The following is a 23,319-nucleotide window of genomic DNA, read 5'->3' as shown; positions in this document are numbered from 1 at the left end:
AGACACGGTCGAAGTCCAGACTCACTAATGCATCCTAACGACTTATCAGTTAGATACACTAATGCAGACCCGATTCACTAAGACCATCGATCTGATACCAACTGAAACGCCCCGTCCTAATCCATCCGGACGAAGTCCACATCGATTATAAACGATTCACAATAGTTGGTTACATCGCGAGGTACTTGACCTCTATATGATACATTTTACAAACATTGCATTCGTTTTTGAAAAGACAATCTTTCATTACATCAAAAGTTGACGGCAGGCATACCATTTCATAATATATCTAACTATAATTGACTTAATAATAATCTTGATGAACGCGACGACTCGAATGCAACGTCTTTTGAAATATGTCATGAATGACTCCAAGTAATATATCTAAAATGAGCAAATGCACAGCGGAAGATTTCTTTCGTACCTGAAAATAAACATGCTTTAAAATGTCAACCAAAAGGTTGGTGAGTTCATTAGTTTAACATAAATAATCATTTCATAATTTTAATAGACCACAAGATTTCATATTTCCATTTCTCATAAACATACGTCCCATGCATAGAGACAAAAATATCATTCATATGGATTGAACACCTGGTAACCGACATTCACAATATGCATATAAGAATATCCCCATTATTCCGGGATCCTCCTTCGGACATGATATAAATTTCGAAGTACTAAAGAATCCGGTACTTTGGATGGGGCATGTTGGGCCCGATAGATCTATCTTTAGAGTTCGCGTTAATTAGGGTGTCTGTTCCCTAATTCTTAGATTACCAGACTTAATAAAAAGGGGCATATTCGATTTCGATCATTCAACCATATAATGTAGTTTTGATTAATTGTGTCTATTTCGTAAAAACATTTATAAAATTTGCGCATGTATTCTCAGCCCAAAAATATAAAGGGTAAAAAAGGTAAATGAAACTCACCTAATGTATTTTGTAGTAAAAATACATAGAACGACATTGAACAAGTATAGGGTTGGCCTCGGATTCACGAACCTATATCATTTGTGTATATATATTAATACACATAATCGTAATCGAATAAATAAATATAACTTTCTTAGTTATATCATTTTTATGTTAATAATTTATATGTTCTATGTATTTATTATATATATTTTAACTAAATAAGATATTAAGTTTGTTATGTTGTATATATAAATTATATTTATATATTTATATATATATATATATATATATATATATATATATATATATATATATATATGTAAATCATTTGTTTGTTAAGACGGTATTTAAATAATACTAAGATAATATTTGAAGTAATATAAAGACAATACTAATATTAAATATAATGATAACATTAGTAGTTTTAATAAAATTGATAATTTAATAATAATGGTAATAAAATTAATAATTTTGATATCATTTCATAATACTTAATAATAATAATTACTATAGCAATTTCATTACTTGTGATAATATTAATAACAATACTTATGTTAATCATAATCAAAATCTTCACGTTAAATTTCTAAACCAATAATTAAAGCTTGTATAACATCGATTTGTAATCCTAATCATAATAGTAATAGTAATACTTATATAGATAATAATCATCCTAATAATAATATTCAATGATAAAACTAGTGCTAGAAAGGTTTAATGATATTATTATTAATGATAATAACAATAATACTAAATAATATTACTTTTATTAACATTGTTAAAGGTAATTACAATAATAATAATACTTAAGTGACAATCTTTATAATAATAAATACTTTAATAATACTTATAATCATGATAATAATAATAAGTGTTATAATACTAATAATAATAATAATATTAATGACAATAATAATAATCATAATAATAACGTTAATAATAATAATAATAATAATATAAATGATAATCAAAATAATAATAACCATAATAATAATAAATAATAATTGAAAACTACCTCTTGTAAAATGAGTTCCAAAAAGAAAGCAAGCCATTGCAAGGCTCGAACCCTTGACCTCCCGCTAACCCGACTCAACACCCAACCACTCGGCCGTTTCCATTTTTCTGATACATATCCAACTCGTATTTATATAACCCGTTATAATTATGTCCTATTTCACTTCTTCTTCTTCTTCACTTCATATAATAGATCGACCAGAGAGCCATATTAACCACTACAATTAATTACTTGGTCGGTTTTAGGACTTTAAATAGATACATAAACGATTATGATTGATTGAATGGGTTGAAGAAAGAAAGAAAAAAAAAATTACAAGAACCTGCTGGTACCGTCGCTAGCTAAAAAAAAATTGATTCCCATTTCGAAATCGTTTTGGACAATTGTTATAAAATGAAATAGGTATTAAATCGTCTATAGAAACTTATGCAGTCAACAATTTAACTGAAGATATCAAAATGAGTTCCAATTTCGCGAAGAATGAATTAGTTGACTTTTATTTCTAAAACTTTGACTCCGAAATTTGGATTCGTTACAGAAAATTAGAGGTTCTAACTTTACAGATAGTTAGATTTGATCATTCCTAAACGAATTCCATTTATAGATTTTTGAAAAACGTTTGAAATTGAGTTGTGAAAAAAATAAACCACGACAGGGATGAACTGGGTTTCCGGTTTCTGTTTTGCTAAAATTTTGTTCGATTTTCACTTGGCAGCAGCTACGGTCAGTACATATAAGTCGTGAAGATGATGTTACTCGAATAATTAGAGCAGTAGTTCGATTTGTTATTTAGCGTTTGTGGTCGACATTTAGTACAGAGGTAGGAAAAAAAATATTAAAAGTGATAATGATATGTAACAGATTCATTATTTTATCTGAATAAGTAATAAAATATATCTTTTATATTATTACTAATAAATACATATCTTTTATTTGATTTATATATATTATTATTAATTTATTAGTGATTAATAATTTTATTAGTATTTTCATTAATAATAATATTAATAATAATGATAATAATAATTGTTAACAATAATATCAATAATGACATTAATAATAAATATAATATCTATATAACATATTACACATATAAAATTTCATGTCTATACATCATGTTTTAAAGATAATTCTATTAGTAATAATACTATGAATAATGATAAAAGTAATTATGAAAATAACAATATTATTAATGATACTTATAATAATACTAATTATAATAACATTAATATTATTAATGATAATAGTAATAATTTATAATAGTAATCTTTAATGAAAATGATCATAATAATATTTAATAATATCATTAATATTAATCATATGGTTAAAATTACACTTTACTATTAGTAGCAATAATAATGATATTAACAAATCAGATATAACAATTTTCAGTATTATAACTTAATGATATTGATATTAATATTAATAATGATAATGAATGTAATAATAATCATATAATAATTATAATTAAACTTGTAGTTACTTTTAATATATTTACATTACAATTTATATCATATACCATACGACTACATTCATTGAATATTTATTATTTATATATTTTATAAATACTTCATTATAGAAAATCTTTTATATTTATAACTATATAGATTTATAATAATATCATATATCTATTTATATATATTTATTTTAATAACAACTTAATTATTTTGTTTGTCATCTTACATTTTTTTTTTGATTCTAATTGATGAATGTATACTGTTTGATTTAAATTATTATATATACACTTATGTATACGTATATATATATATATATATATATATATATATATATATATATATATATACATCATCAATTACACGTTGGTTCGTGAATCGTCGAGAATAGTCAAAGGGTAATTGATTACATAAATATAGTTTTCAAAACATTCGAGACTCAACATTACAGATTTTGCTTATCGTGTCGGAAACATATAAAGATTAAAGTTTAAATTTGATCGGAAATTTTCGGGTCATCACACTCAACCCAAGTTAAAAGTTACTAAGTCAGTAAATCGTCCGAATAGGTTTAAAAGTATGTAAATTAGGTCTTAAGTATCATCATCATTCATCATTAAACAAAAAGTATGAAGTAAGTTTCATTCTAGAAAAGATTTTACAACAAAGGCTGACTTTGGTCAGTCACCACGGCCTCTATACAAACTGAAATAAGGTGAGACTAGTGGCCATGACTCCGTATATGAGTCCTTTAGTTGCTGTAAAAATTTTAGAATCAAACTCGTCTTGGCTTGACCGTGGCGACGGTTTAAGTGCGAGTAGGTCAGAATTTTCAGCACAACGTTAAAGGACATAGTGACGTTCGGAGGGCCATAGATCCTAAACCGTAACTCGGATTAAGAAGAGTCTTAAATGAAAAGTCATCTACACGAACTGAGAAAAATGAAAATCAATTTTACAGTAGCCCAGGTGATCTGATCAGTTCCAGAAAACAGTAGTTAAAGTGCTCCGGTGGGTTCTTGGTGCTTTATGCTCATCACGGTTCTCATCCTTGATGCTTGTAGCTTCAAGTGTATAACTCGTTGATGGGTTTGCATCATCTTTACCAAGTTTTGTCCATCATAACACTTGTGTAAGTCTAAGACACGTAGCACAACTCACTAGAGTTGTATGTAGTTTGATGAACCAAAGTTGCATCAAGATCTTAGATTTGACTCATACATGAATTATAAAAGTAATATTGAACTACAAACTTGAAAGTAAACTAAATAATCAAGATCTTAAGTTGTAGAACATAGTTCTTAGTTTGATCTTGAAGATCCTAGACCCAAAAGTCTAGATCTAAAGTTCTTAAGTTAGATCCTAAGTTATAACACTTGAATCTTTACTTTAAATGAGACCATAAGCTATGAAACTTAGATTTTCATCTAGTAAAGTGTATGTAAGCTTACAAGCTCTTATTTATAACAAAATTAGAAGACCATAAGCTATAGAAACTTAGATCTTTCATAAGTATATGAAGTTATAACTAGAAAGTTATACTTCCATGTTCTTGAACTTATAAAGTTAACTTTAGTTTCAAGAAGTATAAGATCAAGATTAACTTGTAATACTTGACCATTTAACCAAAATCACGAATTCAATAGTCCAAGAAATGAAGAAATAAACTAATCTACAAGTTAATAAGTGCATGGTTTTTCATACTTTTAAAGATTCAAGCCAAGGCTTTGATCTTTAAGAAAGTAAACCTTAAGTTTACACATGAACTCAAGTATGATTATAAACTCATGAACTTTAAATCTTTTAAAACTTTAGGTGTAGAACCATAACTAGAAAGTTTAGGTTCTTGTATTTTCTTGTATGTTCTTGTATGAACAAGATGATATGAAGAACAAACTAGAAAGTTTGATTATTAACAACAATAAACAACTACAAGTAATTTAAGCAACAACAAGAGCAAGTAAATGATGATGATGATGTGCTAGGCTACGGTTTTCCAAGAAAAGAAAGAAGGAGAAATGGTTCTTGTTACTTACAATATTAGAGAGAAAATGTGAGTGGAATGAAAGTATGAAATGAAGTGTGTGTGAAAGTGAAAAGATACTAGTGAATAAGTAATCAAAAAAAAAAAATTGAATCCTCCCTTTATCCACATAAAGGCCAACGGCCTAGAGGTGTGCCAAAAGGGGAAATTACCCACTAGTTTCTTTCATGTATTTAGCTCAAAAATGGTAAGAAAGCAAATTGGTATTGGAACAAGGTGTAAATGTGTAAGTAACTAGATTCCTTTCACTTAATTAATCTTAGTTAAGCCTTAAAGCATCATTAACATAATGTTGGGCTAATTAGTCCATTAAGATAAGTAGGGTGGGCTTCTAAGTCCATTAACACAAGCCCAATTCCAAATAAGTAATAATCCAAATAAAAGCCCAAGTAATTAACTAGTAACCTTAGTTAATTAAAATGATTAATAAAATTTAATCATGAATGCAAATAATATTCTAAATATTATTCGTGAAAAGTTCGAGTGTCACAAAGACGTGTCGGGCATTTAAAAGTCATGTATGGTAACAGGTAAATGTAATAAAATACATTCATTAACACGCAAGCATTAATAATAAACATTATTAATAAAAGATGGAAAAACTAGGGTCGTTACACAGCCTCCTCTGACTGAGGCTACAGATATCACACCACCTACTGATTCTTCATCGGAGACTCAGCCTCCTCCTACTGAGGCTACTGCCACTGCCACAGCTCAGCACCACCTTCCGGAGACACAGCCTCCTCCTACTCAGGCTACATCCTCATCCACTTCCACTCACTCCATGATCACACGCACACGCCTTGGCACTACCAAACCGGTACAACGTCTTAACCTGCACACCACTGTCATATCTCCTATTCCTCGCACTTACGCTGACGCCCTTCAAGACCCTAACTGGAAACAAGCTATGACTGATGAATATAATGCTTTAATTAGTAATAGTACTTGAAAACTTGTGCCTCGCCCATCAGACATGAACATAGTTCGCTCTATGTGGCTCTTCAAGCACAAGTATAATGCAGATGGTAATTTGAGCAGGTACAAGGCTCGACTGGTTGCTAACGGTCGCAGCCAATAGGTTGGCATTGATTGTGATGAGACTTTTAGTCCGGTTGTCAAACCGGCCTCGATACGCACTGTCCTGAGTTTGGCGATCTCTAGACACTGGCCTATTCATCAGCTAGATGTCAAGAACGCTTTTATCCACGGACAGCTATCGGAGACAGTGTATATGCATCAGCCTCCAGGATTTCGGGATCCCAGATACCCGAATCATGTCTGCTTATTGCAGAAATCCTTGTATGGCCTTAAACAGGTCTTTCGTGCGTGGTTTCAGCGCTTTGCAGGTTATGCTCAGACACTTGGCTTTCATCAAAGTCGATGCGACACCTCTCTTTTTATTTATCGTCAGGGATCAGACACTGCGTATCTACTGTTATATGTTGATGATATTATCTTGACTGCTTCTTCCACAGGTTTACTTCAGCAGATTATTTCTTCCTTACATAAGGAATTTTCTATGACTGATTTGGGCCCATTGAACTACTTTCTTGGGATTCACGCCACTCGTACTGCTTCTGGTCTCTTCCTCTCACAGAAACAGTACGCCACTGAGGTTATTGAGCGGGCTGGTATGCCCACTTGTCACCCTTGTCGGACCCCGGTTGAACAGGGTGCCAAGCTTACTTGTCATGGCCCTCCTGTTAAGGACTCGACTCTTTATCGGAGCCTTGCCGGAGCATTACAGTATCTCACTTTTACTAGACCAGATATTTCTTACGCAGTTCAGCAGGTATGTCTATTCATGCATGATCCTCAAGAGCAACACATGCACGCCCTCAAACGGATCATTCGGTACATTCAGGGAACCACTGACCTTGGTCTTCAGTTATATGCATCTTCTCCCACTTCATTGGTTACTTATTCTGATGCTGATTGGGCGGGTTGCCCCACTACTAGGCGCTCTACTTCTGGTTACTGCGTTTTTCTCGGCAACAACCTCCTCTCCTGGTCATCTAAGCGGCAAATCACGCCCTCTCAATCCAGTGCCGAAGCAGAGTATCGTGGGGTTGCAAATGCAGTTGCCGAGACTTGTTGGGTTCGTAATCTTCTTCGAGAGTTACATTGTCCTCTCACGTCCGCTACTCTTGTTTATTGCGACAATGTAAGTTCGGTCTACCTCTCTAGCAATCCAGTTCAGCACCAGCGCACCAAGCACATTGAGATTGATATTCACTTTGTCCATGACCTAGTTGCTCAGGGACAGGTGCGGGTCTTACACGTTCCGTCCAGATATCAGTTTGCCGACATCTTCACTAAAGGTCTACCGTTTGCATTGTTCGACGAGTTTAGATCCAGTTTGAGCGTACGAAGCACTCCCGCTCCAACTGTGGGGGGAAGTTAGAGATATTATTTATACATATATGTTTGGCCCATGTATCTTGTCTATTGGGCTTAGCCCATTTATCACTCTTAGGGTTATTGGCTATATAAGCCTCACTCTTGTATGCTACTTAGACATTGAGAAATAATATTACACATCTTCAATCTTAACAATATGTACCTTATGTCTATATCGATTTCATTTAGGGTAAATTGCCCAAAAAGGTAACATAAATGCCACTTTTTTTCAATAAAGGGTATATCCGTTTTTTTCTTGCCCATAAAGGAGTACGATTTATATTTAGTGCGTAAAAGGGTGTGTGATTGAAAAATAGTTGCAATTGAGGTAATATCTGACACGTGTCATTGTATTATATTATTTTATGCTTACATGTATATTTCATGTCAATATTCTAAATGAATTTTTATTTTTTTTTTGCTTATGTGTAAATTTCATGTCAACTAAATCATCATTAATATTTCAAGTGTGATATTTTCATTGACACATCATTAATACTATTCTATTCAATTTTAAATTATTACCAAAAAAAAAAAAAAAATTAATGTTGTCAAACAACGATCCAGTACCCATTATCTTCATCTTCATCATCCATCATTTTTTTTTTTTTTAAAAAGCAAGCAATATATTCCTAGATCATATTATTCCCATATGATTATTCCTAGATCTGTACACCATCTTCATAATCATTCTTCCCCAAATTAAAAGATAAAATTCATAAATACAAATCCAATTTACACAAATAAACCCAAATTGAAACTTCAGATTCATAAATCCAAATCAACCCGTTCCAAAAGTTCTGTTGTTTGACCATCTGCGGTCACCGTCAACGACGTGGTGGTCGGATTTGATAGTAATACTCGGTCGTCTTCTCCGACGAACGGCGGTCACCGTCAACAGCGAGAGAATCGAGATCTGGCCATGCAATTCGTCCAACCAATTGTTGTATATTTTGTAATTCGTTGTTGCAATCCCACTCCCAATTCCTTTCATGACTTAATTTATATAGTTTTTTTATTCTTTTTATCTTCTCTCACTTGCAATTAGTTTGATTTAGATACTGAAACCAAGGCATACGTGAGTCTTTTTCATTTGTGAGAGACTGAAATGCAATCTTCAAATTTTAGCAGAAAGAAGGACAAATGATTAGATTATTTTTTTTTTTTTTTTATAATTGTACAAGTTATTTAGTTGATAGGAACAAATGAAAAAGACTGACACATCACTAAATTGTAAAAATAAAAAAAAATAAAAAAATGTTAAAATGCTAGTCATTAAATAAATTATGACATGTAAATACACATCACCAATAAAAATTATAAAAAAAATCCACGGTGTCACATGTTACCCCAATTGACACTATTTTTCAATCAGACACCCTTTTACGCACTAAATTGTAATTAGACTTCTTTATGGGAAAAAAAAAAAAACGGATATACCCTTTATCCGTAAAAAGTGACTTTCATGTTACCTTTTTGAGCAATTTTCCCTTTCATTTAACATACATGTAAAAAATAAGTGAGTATTTATGTGTCTATAATTGAATTAGCATACATAATGATAAAGTATTTTACCTTAGAATTTAATAGCAATGGCGGTTATCCAGTCTCTGTCTTTACTAGTATATGCATAACTGATGCTAGATGCCAACAAGACAATCTTCACATTAGAGTTATTATCGGCTTCATTTGAAGTTTTAAGCACTGGCAAAACTAGAAGAGAACGTGTCCCTTCAGGAAGCATCTCCGAAACGTTGACCAAATAGGATCAATTTTCAGTGTAGAACCATACTAACTAAAAATGTCTCAACAACATAAAGTACCACAGTGAAGAAATATTAAGATAAGCCCAATAATACATTATAATAAATTTTAAATCATTACTACTCAAGAATACGATAACGTACCCGATATCTAAGGAAAATAAAGAGTTTCTGTTATATTGTACAGGCCAATCCGTGGAAATTGTTCCTTAAACCATACAACAAGTTTATCTTTTGAAAAATCGATGATTTTCGGTGTGTTCCAGTAGCCACGTACGCACAATGCATGGTTCATGGATATAAGCTGCTACAACAAAAATAACCTTAGCATATCAAGAATAAAACAACTAAACCAGACCATCAAAAACTCATATAATTTCAGTTATGGCTTTAAAAGCCTCGACAATACTGAGAAGAAGTGAAGATAGACACAACGGGAAAGGTTGCAAAGCGAAGGAGCAGAGAATAACTATACTAATTAAGGTGGTATTTGTGGTTGCCTATGAATGATGACAAAAGAAGGGTAAGGCTTATATTCTCAAAAAAGTCAAAATCTTTTGGTCAACCCTTGGTTTAGGAATTTAAAATGCATGCTGTGTGTGAAACAGATGTGTTGCTTGTTATGATGAAAGTATCACAAAATTTATATTCTCCAAAGTGAATCTTAGGGTCAGAAATGTTTGGAGCTTAAGTGGAGTTTGTGGTGATGAAAGAATGGCACTCGTAATATTTATATTTTCATATAGTAAGAATATTTGGGTCAAACCTTGGTTTTGGAGGCTAATTTTAGGCTCCGTGTGAAGCATTAGTGCAGATTGTGATGAAAAGAAGAATTAGAATTTAGAATCCTGCTGACTGGAATTAATTCATGAAGGAAGTAATTATTAATAATGGAGTCATTAATGTACCACAGTGACTAATGGATGAGAAGAATATAAACACCAAGGAATGTGATGAAGTTGTGTTGGTGTTGTACATTGACAGGTTTAGTAACATTGAAGCATACGTATCAGCAAAGTGATGCACAATGATCAAAGCAATATCGAGGATAATAAGCTTGAGTTAAAACCTGAGGGAAAAAAGGTTGAATTCAATTGTTTTATCTACGACAATCATGCAAACCCGATCGGAATTTTGATTCGCGATGGTATAAAACAATTGGTGGATTAATTTACTCAGAGAATGAGTCATTAATATCTAAAACGATGAATCCTGATTGAGGTAATCAGCTGTTGATCAGAAGTCGTAAGCATATATCTGAGAGTAAATTCTTGCAAAGTAAGTTTAGAGTGAGGTAAGATGATGAAATGAATAGTCCAAGGGGTCTATTTATAGTCGGGAAAGTTTGTTACACGAGTGTGGCTGACGTGGCACACGTACAACTTATTTGTATAGAAAAATTTCCGAAATAAAGGGACTTACATGGCACACACGCTCCCCATCTGCCATATATTTTACGTAAAATGTTTACCGGATGGCGTGATGAATGCCCAACATAAAGGATTTACGTAAAATATTGCATGATATTTGTCAAGTGTTTCTATCCGGCTCCTCATGAATCAGTTTAGATGCGGAACATTGTTTATTCGAGATGAGTTTTGAAATGTCCCGTTCATATTGATTATAAACGTTCCACATTAATTGATTTCGTTGCGAGGTTTTGACCTCTATATGAGACGTTTTTCAAAGACTGCATTCGTTTTTTAAACAAACCATAATCTTTATTTTATCGACAAGGTTAAAAGGACTCCACCTAGATTATCCAGAAATGATAATCTAAAAATATCACACTTACACACTACCAATACATATTGGTTTACAAAATTAATATGTTACAACAAAGTAAATCTCGAATGCAGTTTTAAACAATATTATACAAACATGCTGACACCAAATCTTGTTCATATTTTAGCATGCAACAACGGAAACTCTTAATAATCACCTGAGAATAAACATGCTTTAAACGTCAACAAAAATGTTGGTGAGTTATAGGTTTAACCTATATATTTATCAAATCGTAATAATAGACCACAAGATTTTATATTTCAATATACATCCCGTACATAGAGATAAAAATCATTCATATGGTGAACACCTGGTAACCGACATTAACAAGATGCATATAGAATATCCCCATCATTCCGGGACACCCATCGGACATGATAATTTCGAAGTACTAAAGCATTTCAAATTCCAGAATAGGGCTAGTTGGGCCCGATAGATCTATCTTTAGGATTCGCGTCAATTAGGGGGTATGTTCCCTAATTCTTAGGCTACCAAGCTAAAAGGGGCATATTCGGCTTCGATCATTCAACCATATAATGTAGTTTCACGTACTTGTGTCTATTTTGTAAAACATTTATAAAACTACATGTATTCTCATCCCAAAAATATTAGATTTTAAAAGTGGGACTATAACTCACTTTCACAGATTTTTACTTCGTCGGGAAGTAAGACTTGGCCACTGGTCGATTCACGAACCTATAACAAATATGTACATATATATCAAAGTATGTTCAAAATATATTTACAATATTTTTAATACGTTTTAATGTTTTTAAGTTTATTAAGTCAGCTGTCCTCGTTAGTAACCTACAACTAGTTGTCCACAGTTAGATGTACAGAAATAAATCGATATATATTATCTTGAATCAATCCACGACCCAGTGTAGGCACGTCTCAGGCTAGATCACAACTCAAAGTATATATATTTTTGGAATCAACCTTAACCATGTATAGCTAACTCAAACATTACTGCATATAGAATGTCTATGGTTGTTCCAAATAACATATATGCATGGGTCGATATGATATGTCAAAACATTTGCATACGTGTCTATGGTATCTCAAGATTACATAATATATTAGAATACATGTATAATACAATATGAGCTACCTAGGATATGATTAATATAGATTTGTTACCAATTTTCACGTAGCTACAACAAGCAAAATTATTCAATCTTGTTTTACCCATAACTTCTTCGTTTTAAATCCGTTTTGAGTGATTCAAGTTGCTATGGTTTCATATTCAACTTAAGTTTATGAATCTAAACAGAAAAAGTATAAGTTTATAGTCGAAAATACAGGTTACAAGTCGTTTTTGTAAAGGTAGTCATTTCATTCGAAAGAACGACGTCTAGATGACCATTTTGGAAAACATACTTTCTGTAACGACCCTACTTTTTCCGTTATCTTTTACCGTTAATTATTTAACGATTGTTAACTGTTATTCGTGCCACGTCATTTCCATGACCTATATTATTAATTTAGTAATAATATATTAATTATTATGTGTTAAATGAATATTTGTATGCTTATTTTAAATCGTACGTTTCTACGTGTCGCGGATTTCTATCCGGCGAATCTTTTCGGTTTTCAAACCAACGGTCGAGCTTTTGGGATTTTTAAGTCCTAATTATTTTAAATATGATATTTTAATATCATATGAATATATATATATATATATATAGTGTTTATATATATTTTTCGTCGCGTATTTGTTATTTCTCCAGATTTTTAATCGCGTAGTCGTGTTTTCGCGTTTCGGGTTTCGTTCGGGCCACAAGACTTCCTTCCATTGATCAAGTGGGCCATGTAGGGCCCACCCCTCTAAAAATTTTGGCCAAAACACCCCTATACCCCCTTTTTTCAATTTTTCATTCCATTTTATTCCTCATTTCTTTTCTAAACCTAAAACTAGCAAGTATCTTTTTCTCTCATCTTTCTCCCTTTCTCCTTTTCTTTGGCCATCACCCAACAACAAAATCATCATCATTTCATCATCAATTTTAGCTTGGATCAAAGGGCTTTTAGCATAATCGGATTCATCTCTTCGATCTCTACGCGTTCATACTAATCAATTATTGATTAGGGTATAAACCCTAACCCTAGCTTTTTGATTTTTCTTATATTTTTCTGTTTTTATATGTTATAATGATAGTATGATGCTTATATGTTATTGTATTGTTGATTGTATGCGTAGAAATGCTCGATTATATATGTTTTCGGTTGGATTGTTTTGGGACAGCGGTTTGTTTGTTATTTTCTGAGAACATAACTGATATAAAAGTGAAATTAGAGTGTTTATATGAGTTCCTCTCATCAAGACATTAATTTTAGACTCCGGATTCATGTTATTTCGATTCCTGGAGCTTTAGATATGGTTAAAATGGTGTTTAATTGAAATTAAAATGTAAGAACGAACTGGTACAGGTATGGTCCGACTTTGTGACCACTTTTGGAGTCTTTAGGGTGTACTAGTGTGTTAGGATTGATTATTGGATGAACTTTCATGTTTGGGTCATCGAAATTCGAGCCACGGATCACCCGGTATGACTAAAACATGTTTTTGAACGGATTAAAGCTCCAAGTTGAATAGTGGCTGTAGGTCACGACTTGGTGGCTGTTCTTGGGGTGTTCTTGAGCACACTAATGTGTTGGGTGGGTTGGTTAGGTGAAGATATATATGAGACTCGCCGAAAACCGATTCTCGGGGCTCAAGTTATGACCCGATGAACTTTTAATTAAAACTTAAGGTTATTAATTATGACTTATGATATAAATAATGAATTTCATTATTAATAAATTACATATGTTATAAAAAGTAATTATTTTAATTTAAGACTTATGATATACATATTTATTATATCATTTATTAATTAATTATGATTTAATCAAACTTTTAATTAAACTTATGATTAATAATACTTTTATTATTAATGAAAAATACTTATGGTAAGTATTAAACTTATATTATGAGATATTATAATAAGACTTATAATAAGGATTAGTTAATTATTTAATAATTATAAGGCTTAGTTATTATTTAATTATAATTTAATTATTAAATACTTATGATTTAATAATTATAATTAGAAACTTATGATATAATTAATAATTCATTATTAATTAATAATACATATGATATGATTAATAATTCATTATTAATTAATAATACATATGATATGATTTAAAATTTATTATTAATTAATAATACTTATATTATGATTAATATTTAATTACTTAATTAAATACTTATGTTATATTAATTATATTATTTAAACTTATGTTAACTTTAATAATTCAATTTAATTTAATTAAACTTATGTTATGACATAATTATACATTCATGACTTTAAATAACATTATAACCTATATTATTATTATAACTTATACTTTAAAAATCAATGTTGACTATGTTTGACCAAGGTTGACTTTTGAGTTGACTTTCGATTGACTTTGACTTTCAGTTGACTTTTGTTGACTTTCTAATTAAGAAAACTTTACTAACTTGTAAACTTTCCAAAAATAGCAACTTTCTAAATATGGAAACTTTCTAAATTTGGAAACTTTCCAAAAATAGAAACTTTCCTAAAATAGAAACTTTCCTAAAATAGAAACCTTCCAAAAATAGAAACTTTCTTAAAATAGAAACTTTCCAAAACTGGAAACCTGCTAAAAATAGAAACTTTCTAAAAATAGAAAGTGTGTGTCCGTACGCTGTTTCGATCAAACCGATGCATGTTGAGTGTTCTTCTATGTCTACTTGCAACATGTACAATAGCTATCATACTAAGACTTGACCTAAGTTAGTTATTTATATCGACTTGCTTTATTTATAGGTCGGCGTTGTGATCATTCCTGATCACTTTACTTCGTTTGTTGTTCTCATTTTTGTGTGGTTACTTCTTTTGCTTTAAGGTGAGTTATAGTCCCATTTTTACATACTTTTCAAAGTATATTTTTGGGATGTGATTACATGCATTTTATTTTACGTTTAGACACAAGTGGCATTTAAATTTAAATTATTCATTATGAGTTGAACAAAAATATTCTCCAGTCTGGTAACTGTAATCACTGGTTTCTACTGGTGAACGCGAATCCTACGGCTAGATCTATCGGGTTTGACAACCCCATTTCGAGCTAGTCGCGCTAGCAATTTATAATCGGAATGTTTAGTACTTCGTATTTTGTTGTAGATACACTTGTTCAGTGTATATTATTTATTGTGTTTGGCAAGGGTAAATAAATGGTTAAGTGGTTACCAGGTGGCTCATTGATAATGGAATAATGTTTTATGTTTTCTAACATTTTAAATCTTGTGGTCTAAAGCTTATACGTTTATTTAAACCTATAATTCACTCAACATTTTTGTTGACAGTTTACTCGCATATTTTCACAGGTACTTGAGTTTGTTTGGTGCTTCCGCTGTGTTAGAAGTGTCTGCATGCATTGGGCAGATTTTGTTAAACAATTATGAAACATTAAACTTGCATTCTCATTTGAATAATTAAACTTGTGGGTGTTTGGTTGACAATGTTTTATGTCTACTTTGGATATTTAATATGTTGGGTTTGTTAAACTACATATTTTGTTAAATTTCCTTTTTGGGAAACTTTTGAATAAAAATACAATGTTGTTTATTAAATTCATTTAAAGTTCGATCAAGTTGTGGGACCAAGTGACGGAGCCATCACAGTTGGTATCAGAGCGTTGGTTGTAGGAAATTAGGCTGCATTGATGTCGTTACTCGAGTCAATAGGGTGCATTAGTAAGTCTAGTCTACAGCCCGGCCTATAATATATTATTATATGTGATTATTTGTATAGTATTGGTATGTATATTGTTATCATACATACATCTCTATTATATTCTGAATCCGGGAGGAACTCCTATTCCGATTTAAACGTATTCTCCGACTCATGCGAACTATCCTTATAAGAACACCTCGGGTAGTGAGACCGATGGATGTCATTCTTGACTTCTAAAATTCTCGACATTTCTATGTCATTTATTATGGTTATGTATATAACGTTTGAGTTATCTTACGCGAGATGTCATTCTTGACTTCTAAATGCTCGACATTTCAATGTCAGCTATTATGTTTAGGTATATAACATTCTTGTTATATTACATGCATTTGTGCCGTTGTGCCTATGTGCTTTGGTTTTGAACCGGAAAACGTCATTCTTGACTTTTAGAGATTCTTGGTACTTTGAAGACATTTTTATGTCATCGTTACTCATATTCATTACTTTTGATGTTTTGTCTCTTGTGCTATCCTTAGCACATTGTTTAAGAAATCGTTTTAGGAAAATTGTGTGGAAATTCGAGGTTGATCGCGTGTCCTGACCTCATGTAGTGCTATTGGAATGGAACTATGAATTAGCTAAATATAATGGCGTCAGGCCAACGTGATTATATTACGTTAATTCATAAAGAAGTCCCAATATTGTGACATTAGAAATAGAAAGCGAGTCAAAGAAAATTTTTACACTACTCATTTAGAAATTCCGATGTATTACATGGGTAGGGAAAATATTCATTATCTTATTTGTTGATATACGAGAAGCTCGTTTTAACCAGATTATCTATCTCATGCTCTATCCTTCATAACTCGCTTGTTAGCAACAGCTTCGCTCGGGAACAGTTTTGGCCCAAGGACTTATGTCCTGATATTAGTCAAAACAACATTTAACTCGTTGGTTTTCATGACCTCGTAACATTTGTTGGTTAAAAGTCGCTCGACAATTCAAGTCCTTTACTCGATCTTCCACGATCTTACTTCAACTTGTAACCTCTGCAATACAGATACTCTGTTTATCATCGGGAGTTTTACACATTTGTTTAATTGGGCGGTTCTCACGAGATTTATGGGTGAATAGAAGTAATGAAATATTTTGTCATGTATACAAATTATAAAATCATATATGTATGTATGGATTCAAATGAATAAATTTACCCTTACCTATTTTAGCTAGTATATACTAAATTATACCTTCAAAATTATTTTAAGACCACTCATTTATTGAGCTGTTTGACTAAGTCAATTTGTTTTATATAAAATGGTACACGTTGTACATACTTCTAAATTTACTAAGAACTTCGTTCCATTTATGTTATCACATCAAACGTTTAAAGCTTTTTTTTTTCAAAACGCCTTTGATTGATTTTTATCAAATTTTTGCATTACTCTACAGAATGTTTGGATCACATTTCTTCTCATCCACTGTTTAAGGATGAAACTTACCATTAAGTTCATTGATAGAAACTCTTACACCACTTTGGATTCCGGTTTTATAAAATTTGTTGGAAAGTCTTTGCGCTCATAAAAATTTCCCTCTTATGGTTGGACATGGCCGAAACGCGGACCGATAAACCAATTTTATGGGGTACCCTCGGTGGTCAACCTATTGTAGAAAAGGCGTTAGGTGGGTTTCTACCCCAACTATTGTTATAGTGGGTATCATGGATATATTTTACACTTGACCGTTTGAAGAGTTTCTACTCTCAATATTCGTTGTCAACCGCAACACCCTCGTAAACATCAATCCTACGATTCAATACTTTGAGGTACACGAAATTATTTTTGGAGATTCATCTCACTTGGAGTCGACCATTCTTTATAAACCATGATTCGCGTTCTTTTCATCTGCACATAAATTTAAGAATATGGATGAATCCTAGATTTCCTCGCTCATTGTATAAGGAAGTTCACTCTCGTTGAAATATCACACCTTTCGTACGTCTTCCTTTCGAAAATGTAATGAAAATTTACTTTGAAGTCCATGATCCTCGTTATCTCCTTTGAGAGAATTTCCTTATATATCTATGCCACCGTTGTGACTACTCCATATATTTCTTCCTTCATCGTTGCAACTATATTTCATTCGTCCTAGTTCGCCCCCTTGGGGAGCTCCTGTTTTGTTTGATAAGAAGAAAGATGGTTCGTTTCGTTTGTGTATTAATTATCGTGAATTGAACAAGCTTACTGTTAAAAACCGTTACCCTCTTCCTAGAATCGATGATCTGTTCGATTAGCTTCTAGGTTCATCTGTTTATTCTAAGATCGATCTTCGTTCCGGTTATCATCAACTGCGTGTTAAAGAATCTGATGTTTCGAAAACCGCTTTTCGCACCCGTTACGGTCACTACGAATTCCTTGTTATGCCGTTCGGATTGACAAATGCACCTACTGTGTTTATGGACCTCATGAACCGTGTGTACAAACCCTATCTGGACAAATTCGTTATTGTATTCATCGACAACATCCTTATTTATTCTAAAAGAGATGAAGAGCACGAAGAACATTTGAAGTTATGCTTGATCTATTGAGGAAAGAAGAGTTGAACGCTAAGTTCTCTAAGTGTGCTTTCTGGCTATGAGAAGTTCAATTCCTTGGACATATTGTTAGTAAACAGGGAATACAAGTTGATCCTGCCAAGATAGAGGCAATTGAGAAGTGAGAAATCCCGAAGACTTCTACTCAGGTTCGTCAGTTTCTAGGGTTGGCAGATTACTATAGAAGGTTCATTCAAGATTTCTCTCATATAGCGAAACCTCTGACTGCTTTAACACACAAGGGGAAGAAGTATGAGTGGAAGGATGAACAAGAGACTGCTTTTCAAACGTTGAAGAAGAAGTTGACTACCGCTCCGATATTGTCACTACCTGAGGGTAATGACGATTTTGTTGTTTATTGTGATGCTTCGCGTCAGGGCTTTGGCTGTGTTTTGATGCAGCGAAAGAAAGTTATTGCGTATGCGTTACGTTAGTTGAAGATCTAAGAGCAGAATTATACAACCCATGATTTAGAGTTGGGAGCTGTTGTGTTTGCACTTAAGATTTGGAGACATTATCTTTATGGGGTCAAAAGTACAGTGTACACGGATCACAAAAGTCTTCAACATATTCTTGACCAGAAACAGCTAAATATGAGGCAACGAAGATGGGTTGAGACGTTGAATGATTATGATTGCGAACTTTTATATCATCCGGGAAAGGCCAATGTTGTGGCCGATGCGTTAAGTCGTAAAGAGAGGGCTGAACCTCGAAGGTTTAGAGCCTTGGATATGACAATTCGAACCAACCTCGCAAGGCAGATTCTTGAGGCACAACAAGACGCCTTAAAGGAGGAGAATTTTGTGAACGAGAAAGTCAGAGGCATGGCTAAGAATTTTGAGATACGAGCAGATGGTACTAGATATTTTGGGGACGTCTTTGGGTTCCGAAGTTTGGTGATCTGCGACAACTTGTTTTAGATGAGGCTCATAAGTCTAGGTACTCTATTCATCCTGGTTCAGGAAAGATGTATCATGATCTTAAGGAGCTGTATTGGTGGCCTAATTTGAAGGCTGATGTGGCTACTTATGTGGCTAAGTGTTTGACCTGTGCTAAGGTTAAAGCTGAACATTAACAACCGTCAGGACTGTTGGTGCAACCTGAGATTCCCGAGTGGAAATGAGAAGGTATTACGATGGATTTTATTACGAAGTTACCGAGAGTTGCGGGTGGCTATGATACCATTTGGGTGATTGTAGATCGACTCACTAATTCAGCTCACTTTTTGCCGATTAAGGAAACAGATTCGATGGAGAAGCTTACTTGTTTGTATTTGAAGGAGATTGTCTCTAGACATGGTGTTCCTGTATCAATCATTTCAGACCGAGACAGTCGATTTATATCGAGGTTTTGGCGATCCTTACAGGAAGCTTTAGGAACTAAGTTGGATATGAGCACCGCTTATCATCCGCAGACGGATGGTCAGAGTGAAAGGACCATTCAAACATTAGAAGACATGTTGCGAGCATGTGTTATTGATTTTGGTAATGGGTGGGATAGATATTTGCCGCTAGATAAATCTTTTTATAACAACAGTTATCATGCAAGTATTAAAGCCGCACCGTTTGAAGCTCTGTATGGTAGAAAGTGTAGGTCTCCTGTTTGTTGGAATGAGGTTGGGGATGCTCAACTCACAGGTTCAGAAATTATTCATGAGACTACCGAGAAGATCGTACAGATTAAGGAAAGATTGAGAACCGCCAGAAGTAGGCAAAAGAGCTATGCCAATAAGAGAAGGAACGATATTGAATTTTAGGTCGGTGACCGTGTTATATTGAAGGTATCACCTTGGAAGGGTGTGATACATTTTTGTAAAAGGGGAAAGTTGAATCCTCGTTTTGTTGAACCTTTTGAGATTATTGAGAGAGTTGGACCCGTGGCTTATCGTTTAAAATTGCCACAAGAACTCAGTGCTGTTCATGACATTTTTCATGTATCGAATTTTAAGAAGTGTTTGGCCGAGGCCGATAAGACTATTCCTCTGGAGGAACTTCATATTGATAAGCAACTTCATTTTATTGAGGAACCTGTTGAAATTATGGATCGAGAGGTTAAGACTCTTAAGCAGAGTAAAATTCCTATTGTCCGAGTTAGATGGAATGTCAGACGCGGTCCCGAGTTCACTTGGGAGCGTGAAGATCAGATGAAGCATAAAATACCCGCATTTGTTCCCAGATGCTGAGTCAACCTCTGCACCTGCTTAAATTTCGGGACGAAATTTCCGTAACGGGAAGGTACTGTAACGACCCTACTTTTTCCGTTATCTTTAACCGTTAATTATTTAACGACCATTAACTGTTATTCGTGCCACGTCATTTCCATGACCTATATTATTAATTTAGTAATAATATACGGAGTATTAATTATTATGTGTTAAATGAATATTTGTATGCATATTTTAAATCGTACGTTTCTACGTGTCGCGGATTTCTATCCGGCGAATCTTTTCGGTTTTCAAACCAACGGTCGAGCTTTTGGGATTTTTAAGTCCTAATTATTTTAAATATGATATTTTAATGTCATATGAATATATATATATAGTGTTTATATATATTTTTCGTCGCGTATTTGTTATTTCTCCAGATTTTTAATCGCGTAGTCGTGTTTTCGCGTTTCGGGTTTCGTTCGGGCATTCGGGCCACAAGACTTCCTTCCATTGATCAAGTGGGCCATGTGGGGCCCACCCCTCTAAAAATTTCGGCCAAAACCCCCCTATACCCCTTTTTTTTCTAATTTTTCATTCCATTTTATTCCTCATTTCTTTTCTAAACCTAAAACTAGCAAGTATCTTTTTCTCTCATCTTTCTCCCTTTCTCCTTTTCTTTAGCCGTCACCCAACAACAAAATCATCATTATTTCATCATCAATTTTAGCTTGGATCAAAGGGCTTTTAGCATAATCGGATTCATCTCTTCAATCTCTACGCGTTCATACTAATCAATTATTGATTAGGGTATAAACCCTAACCCTAGCTTTTTGATTTTTCTTATATTTTTCTGTTTTTATATGTTATAATGATAGTATGATGCTTTTATGTTATTGTATTGTTGATTGTATGCGTAGAAATGCTCGATTATATATGTTTTCGGTTTGATTGTTTTGGGACAGCGGTTTGTTTGTTATTTTCTGAGAATATAACTGATTTAAAAGTGAAATTAGAGTGTTTAGATGAGTTCCTCTCATCAAGACATTAATTTTAGACTCCGGATTCATGTTATTTCGATTCCTGGAGCTTTAGATATGGTTAAAATGGTGTTTAATTGAAATTAAAATGTAAGAACGAACTGGTACAGGTATGGTCCGACTTTGTGACCACTTTTGGAGTCTTTAGGGTGTACTAGTGTGTTAGGATTGATTATTGGATGAACTTTCATGTTTGGGTCATCGAAATTCGAGCCACGGATCACCCGGTATGACTAAAACATGTTTTTGAACGGATTAAAGCTCCAAGTTGAATAGTGGCTGTAGGTCACGACTTGGTGGCTGTTCTTGGGGTGTTCTTGAGCACACTAATGTGTTGGGTGGGTTGGTTAGGTGAAGATATATATGAGACTCGCCGAAAACCGATTCCCGGGGCTCAAGTTATGACCCGATGAACTTTTAATTAAAACTTAAGGTTATTAATTATGACTTATGATATAAATAATGAATTTCATTATTAATAAATTACATATGTTATAAAAAGTAATTATTTTAATTTAAGACTTATGATATACATATTTATTATATCATTTATTAATTAATTATGATTTAATCAAACTTTTAATTAAACTTATGATTAATAATACTTTTATTATTAATGAAAAATACTTATGGTAAGTATTAAACTTATATTATGAGATATTATAATAAGACTTATAATAAGGATTGATTAATTAATTATTTAATTATTATAAGGCTTAGTTATTATTTAATTATAATTTAATTATTAAATACTTATGATTTAATAATTATAATTAGAAACTTATGATATGATTAATAATTCATTATTAATTAATAATACATATGATATGATTAATAATTCATTATTAATTAATAATACATATGATATGATTTAAAATTTATTATTAATTAATAATACTTATATTATGATTAATATTTAATTACTTAATTAAATACTTATGTTATATTAATTATATCATTTAAACTTATGTTAACTTTAATAATTCAATTTAATTTAATTAAACTTATGTTATGACATAATTATACATTCATGACTTTAAATAACATTATAACCTATATTATTATCATAACTTATACTTTAAAAATCAATGTTGACTATGTTTGACCAAGGTTGACTTTTGAGTTGACTTTCGATTGACTTTGACTTTTAGTTGACTTTTGTTGACTTTCTAATTAAGGAAACTTTCCTAACTTATAAACTTTCCAAAAATAGCAACTTTCTAAATATGAAAACTTTCTAAATTTGAAAACTTTCCAAAAATAGAAACTTTCCTAAAATAGAAACTTTCCTAAAATAGAAACCTTCCAAAAATAGAAACTTTCCTAAAATAGAAACTTTCCAAAAATGGAAACCTGCTAAAAATAGAAAGTGTGTGTCCGTACGCTGTTCCTATCAAACCGATGCATGTTGAGT

The 23,319-nt window shown here is 32.5% G+C and overlaps 1 protein-coding gene and 1 pseudogene across 1 annotated transcript; one reads left to right on the top strand and one right to left on the bottom strand.

Moving 5' to 3' along the window:
• The first annotated feature begins 6,667 nt into the window (after window positions 1–6,667).
• Window positions 6,668–7,840, top strand: LOC139897006 (uncharacterized mitochondrial protein AtMg00810-like). Its single transcript, XM_071879648.1, has one exon. It carries the CDS (start codon window positions 6,668–6,670, stop codon window positions 7,838–7,840), a length of 1,173 nt encoding a protein of 390 aa, XP_071735749.1.
• Window positions 7,841–9,412: 1,572 nt separating this feature from the next.
• Window positions 9,413–23,319, bottom strand: part of LOC139896999 (protein COFACTOR ASSEMBLY OF COMPLEX C SUBUNIT B CCB2, chloroplastic-like) — a 50,763-nt pseudogene continuing 36,856 nt past the window's right edge.

The sequence above is a fragment of the Rutidosis leptorrhynchoides genome, chromosome 3, assembly GCF_046630445.1.
Source record: "Rutidosis leptorrhynchoides isolate AG116_Rl617_1_P2 chromosome 3, CSIRO_AGI_Rlap_v1, whole genome shotgun sequence".
NCBI classification, from domain to species: domain Eukaryota; kingdom Viridiplantae; phylum Streptophyta; class Magnoliopsida; order Asterales; family Asteraceae; genus Rutidosis; species Rutidosis leptorrhynchoides.
Note: the sequence above shows the minus strand (reverse complement) of the source record. Positions and strands in the feature narration are given on the sequence as shown.

Excerpts from the sequence above, each read along its gene's own strand:
- LOC139897006 (XM_071879648.1), top strand. The coding sequence starts at position 6,668 with ATGCATCAGCCTCCAGGATTTCGGGATCCCAGATACCCGAATCATGTC.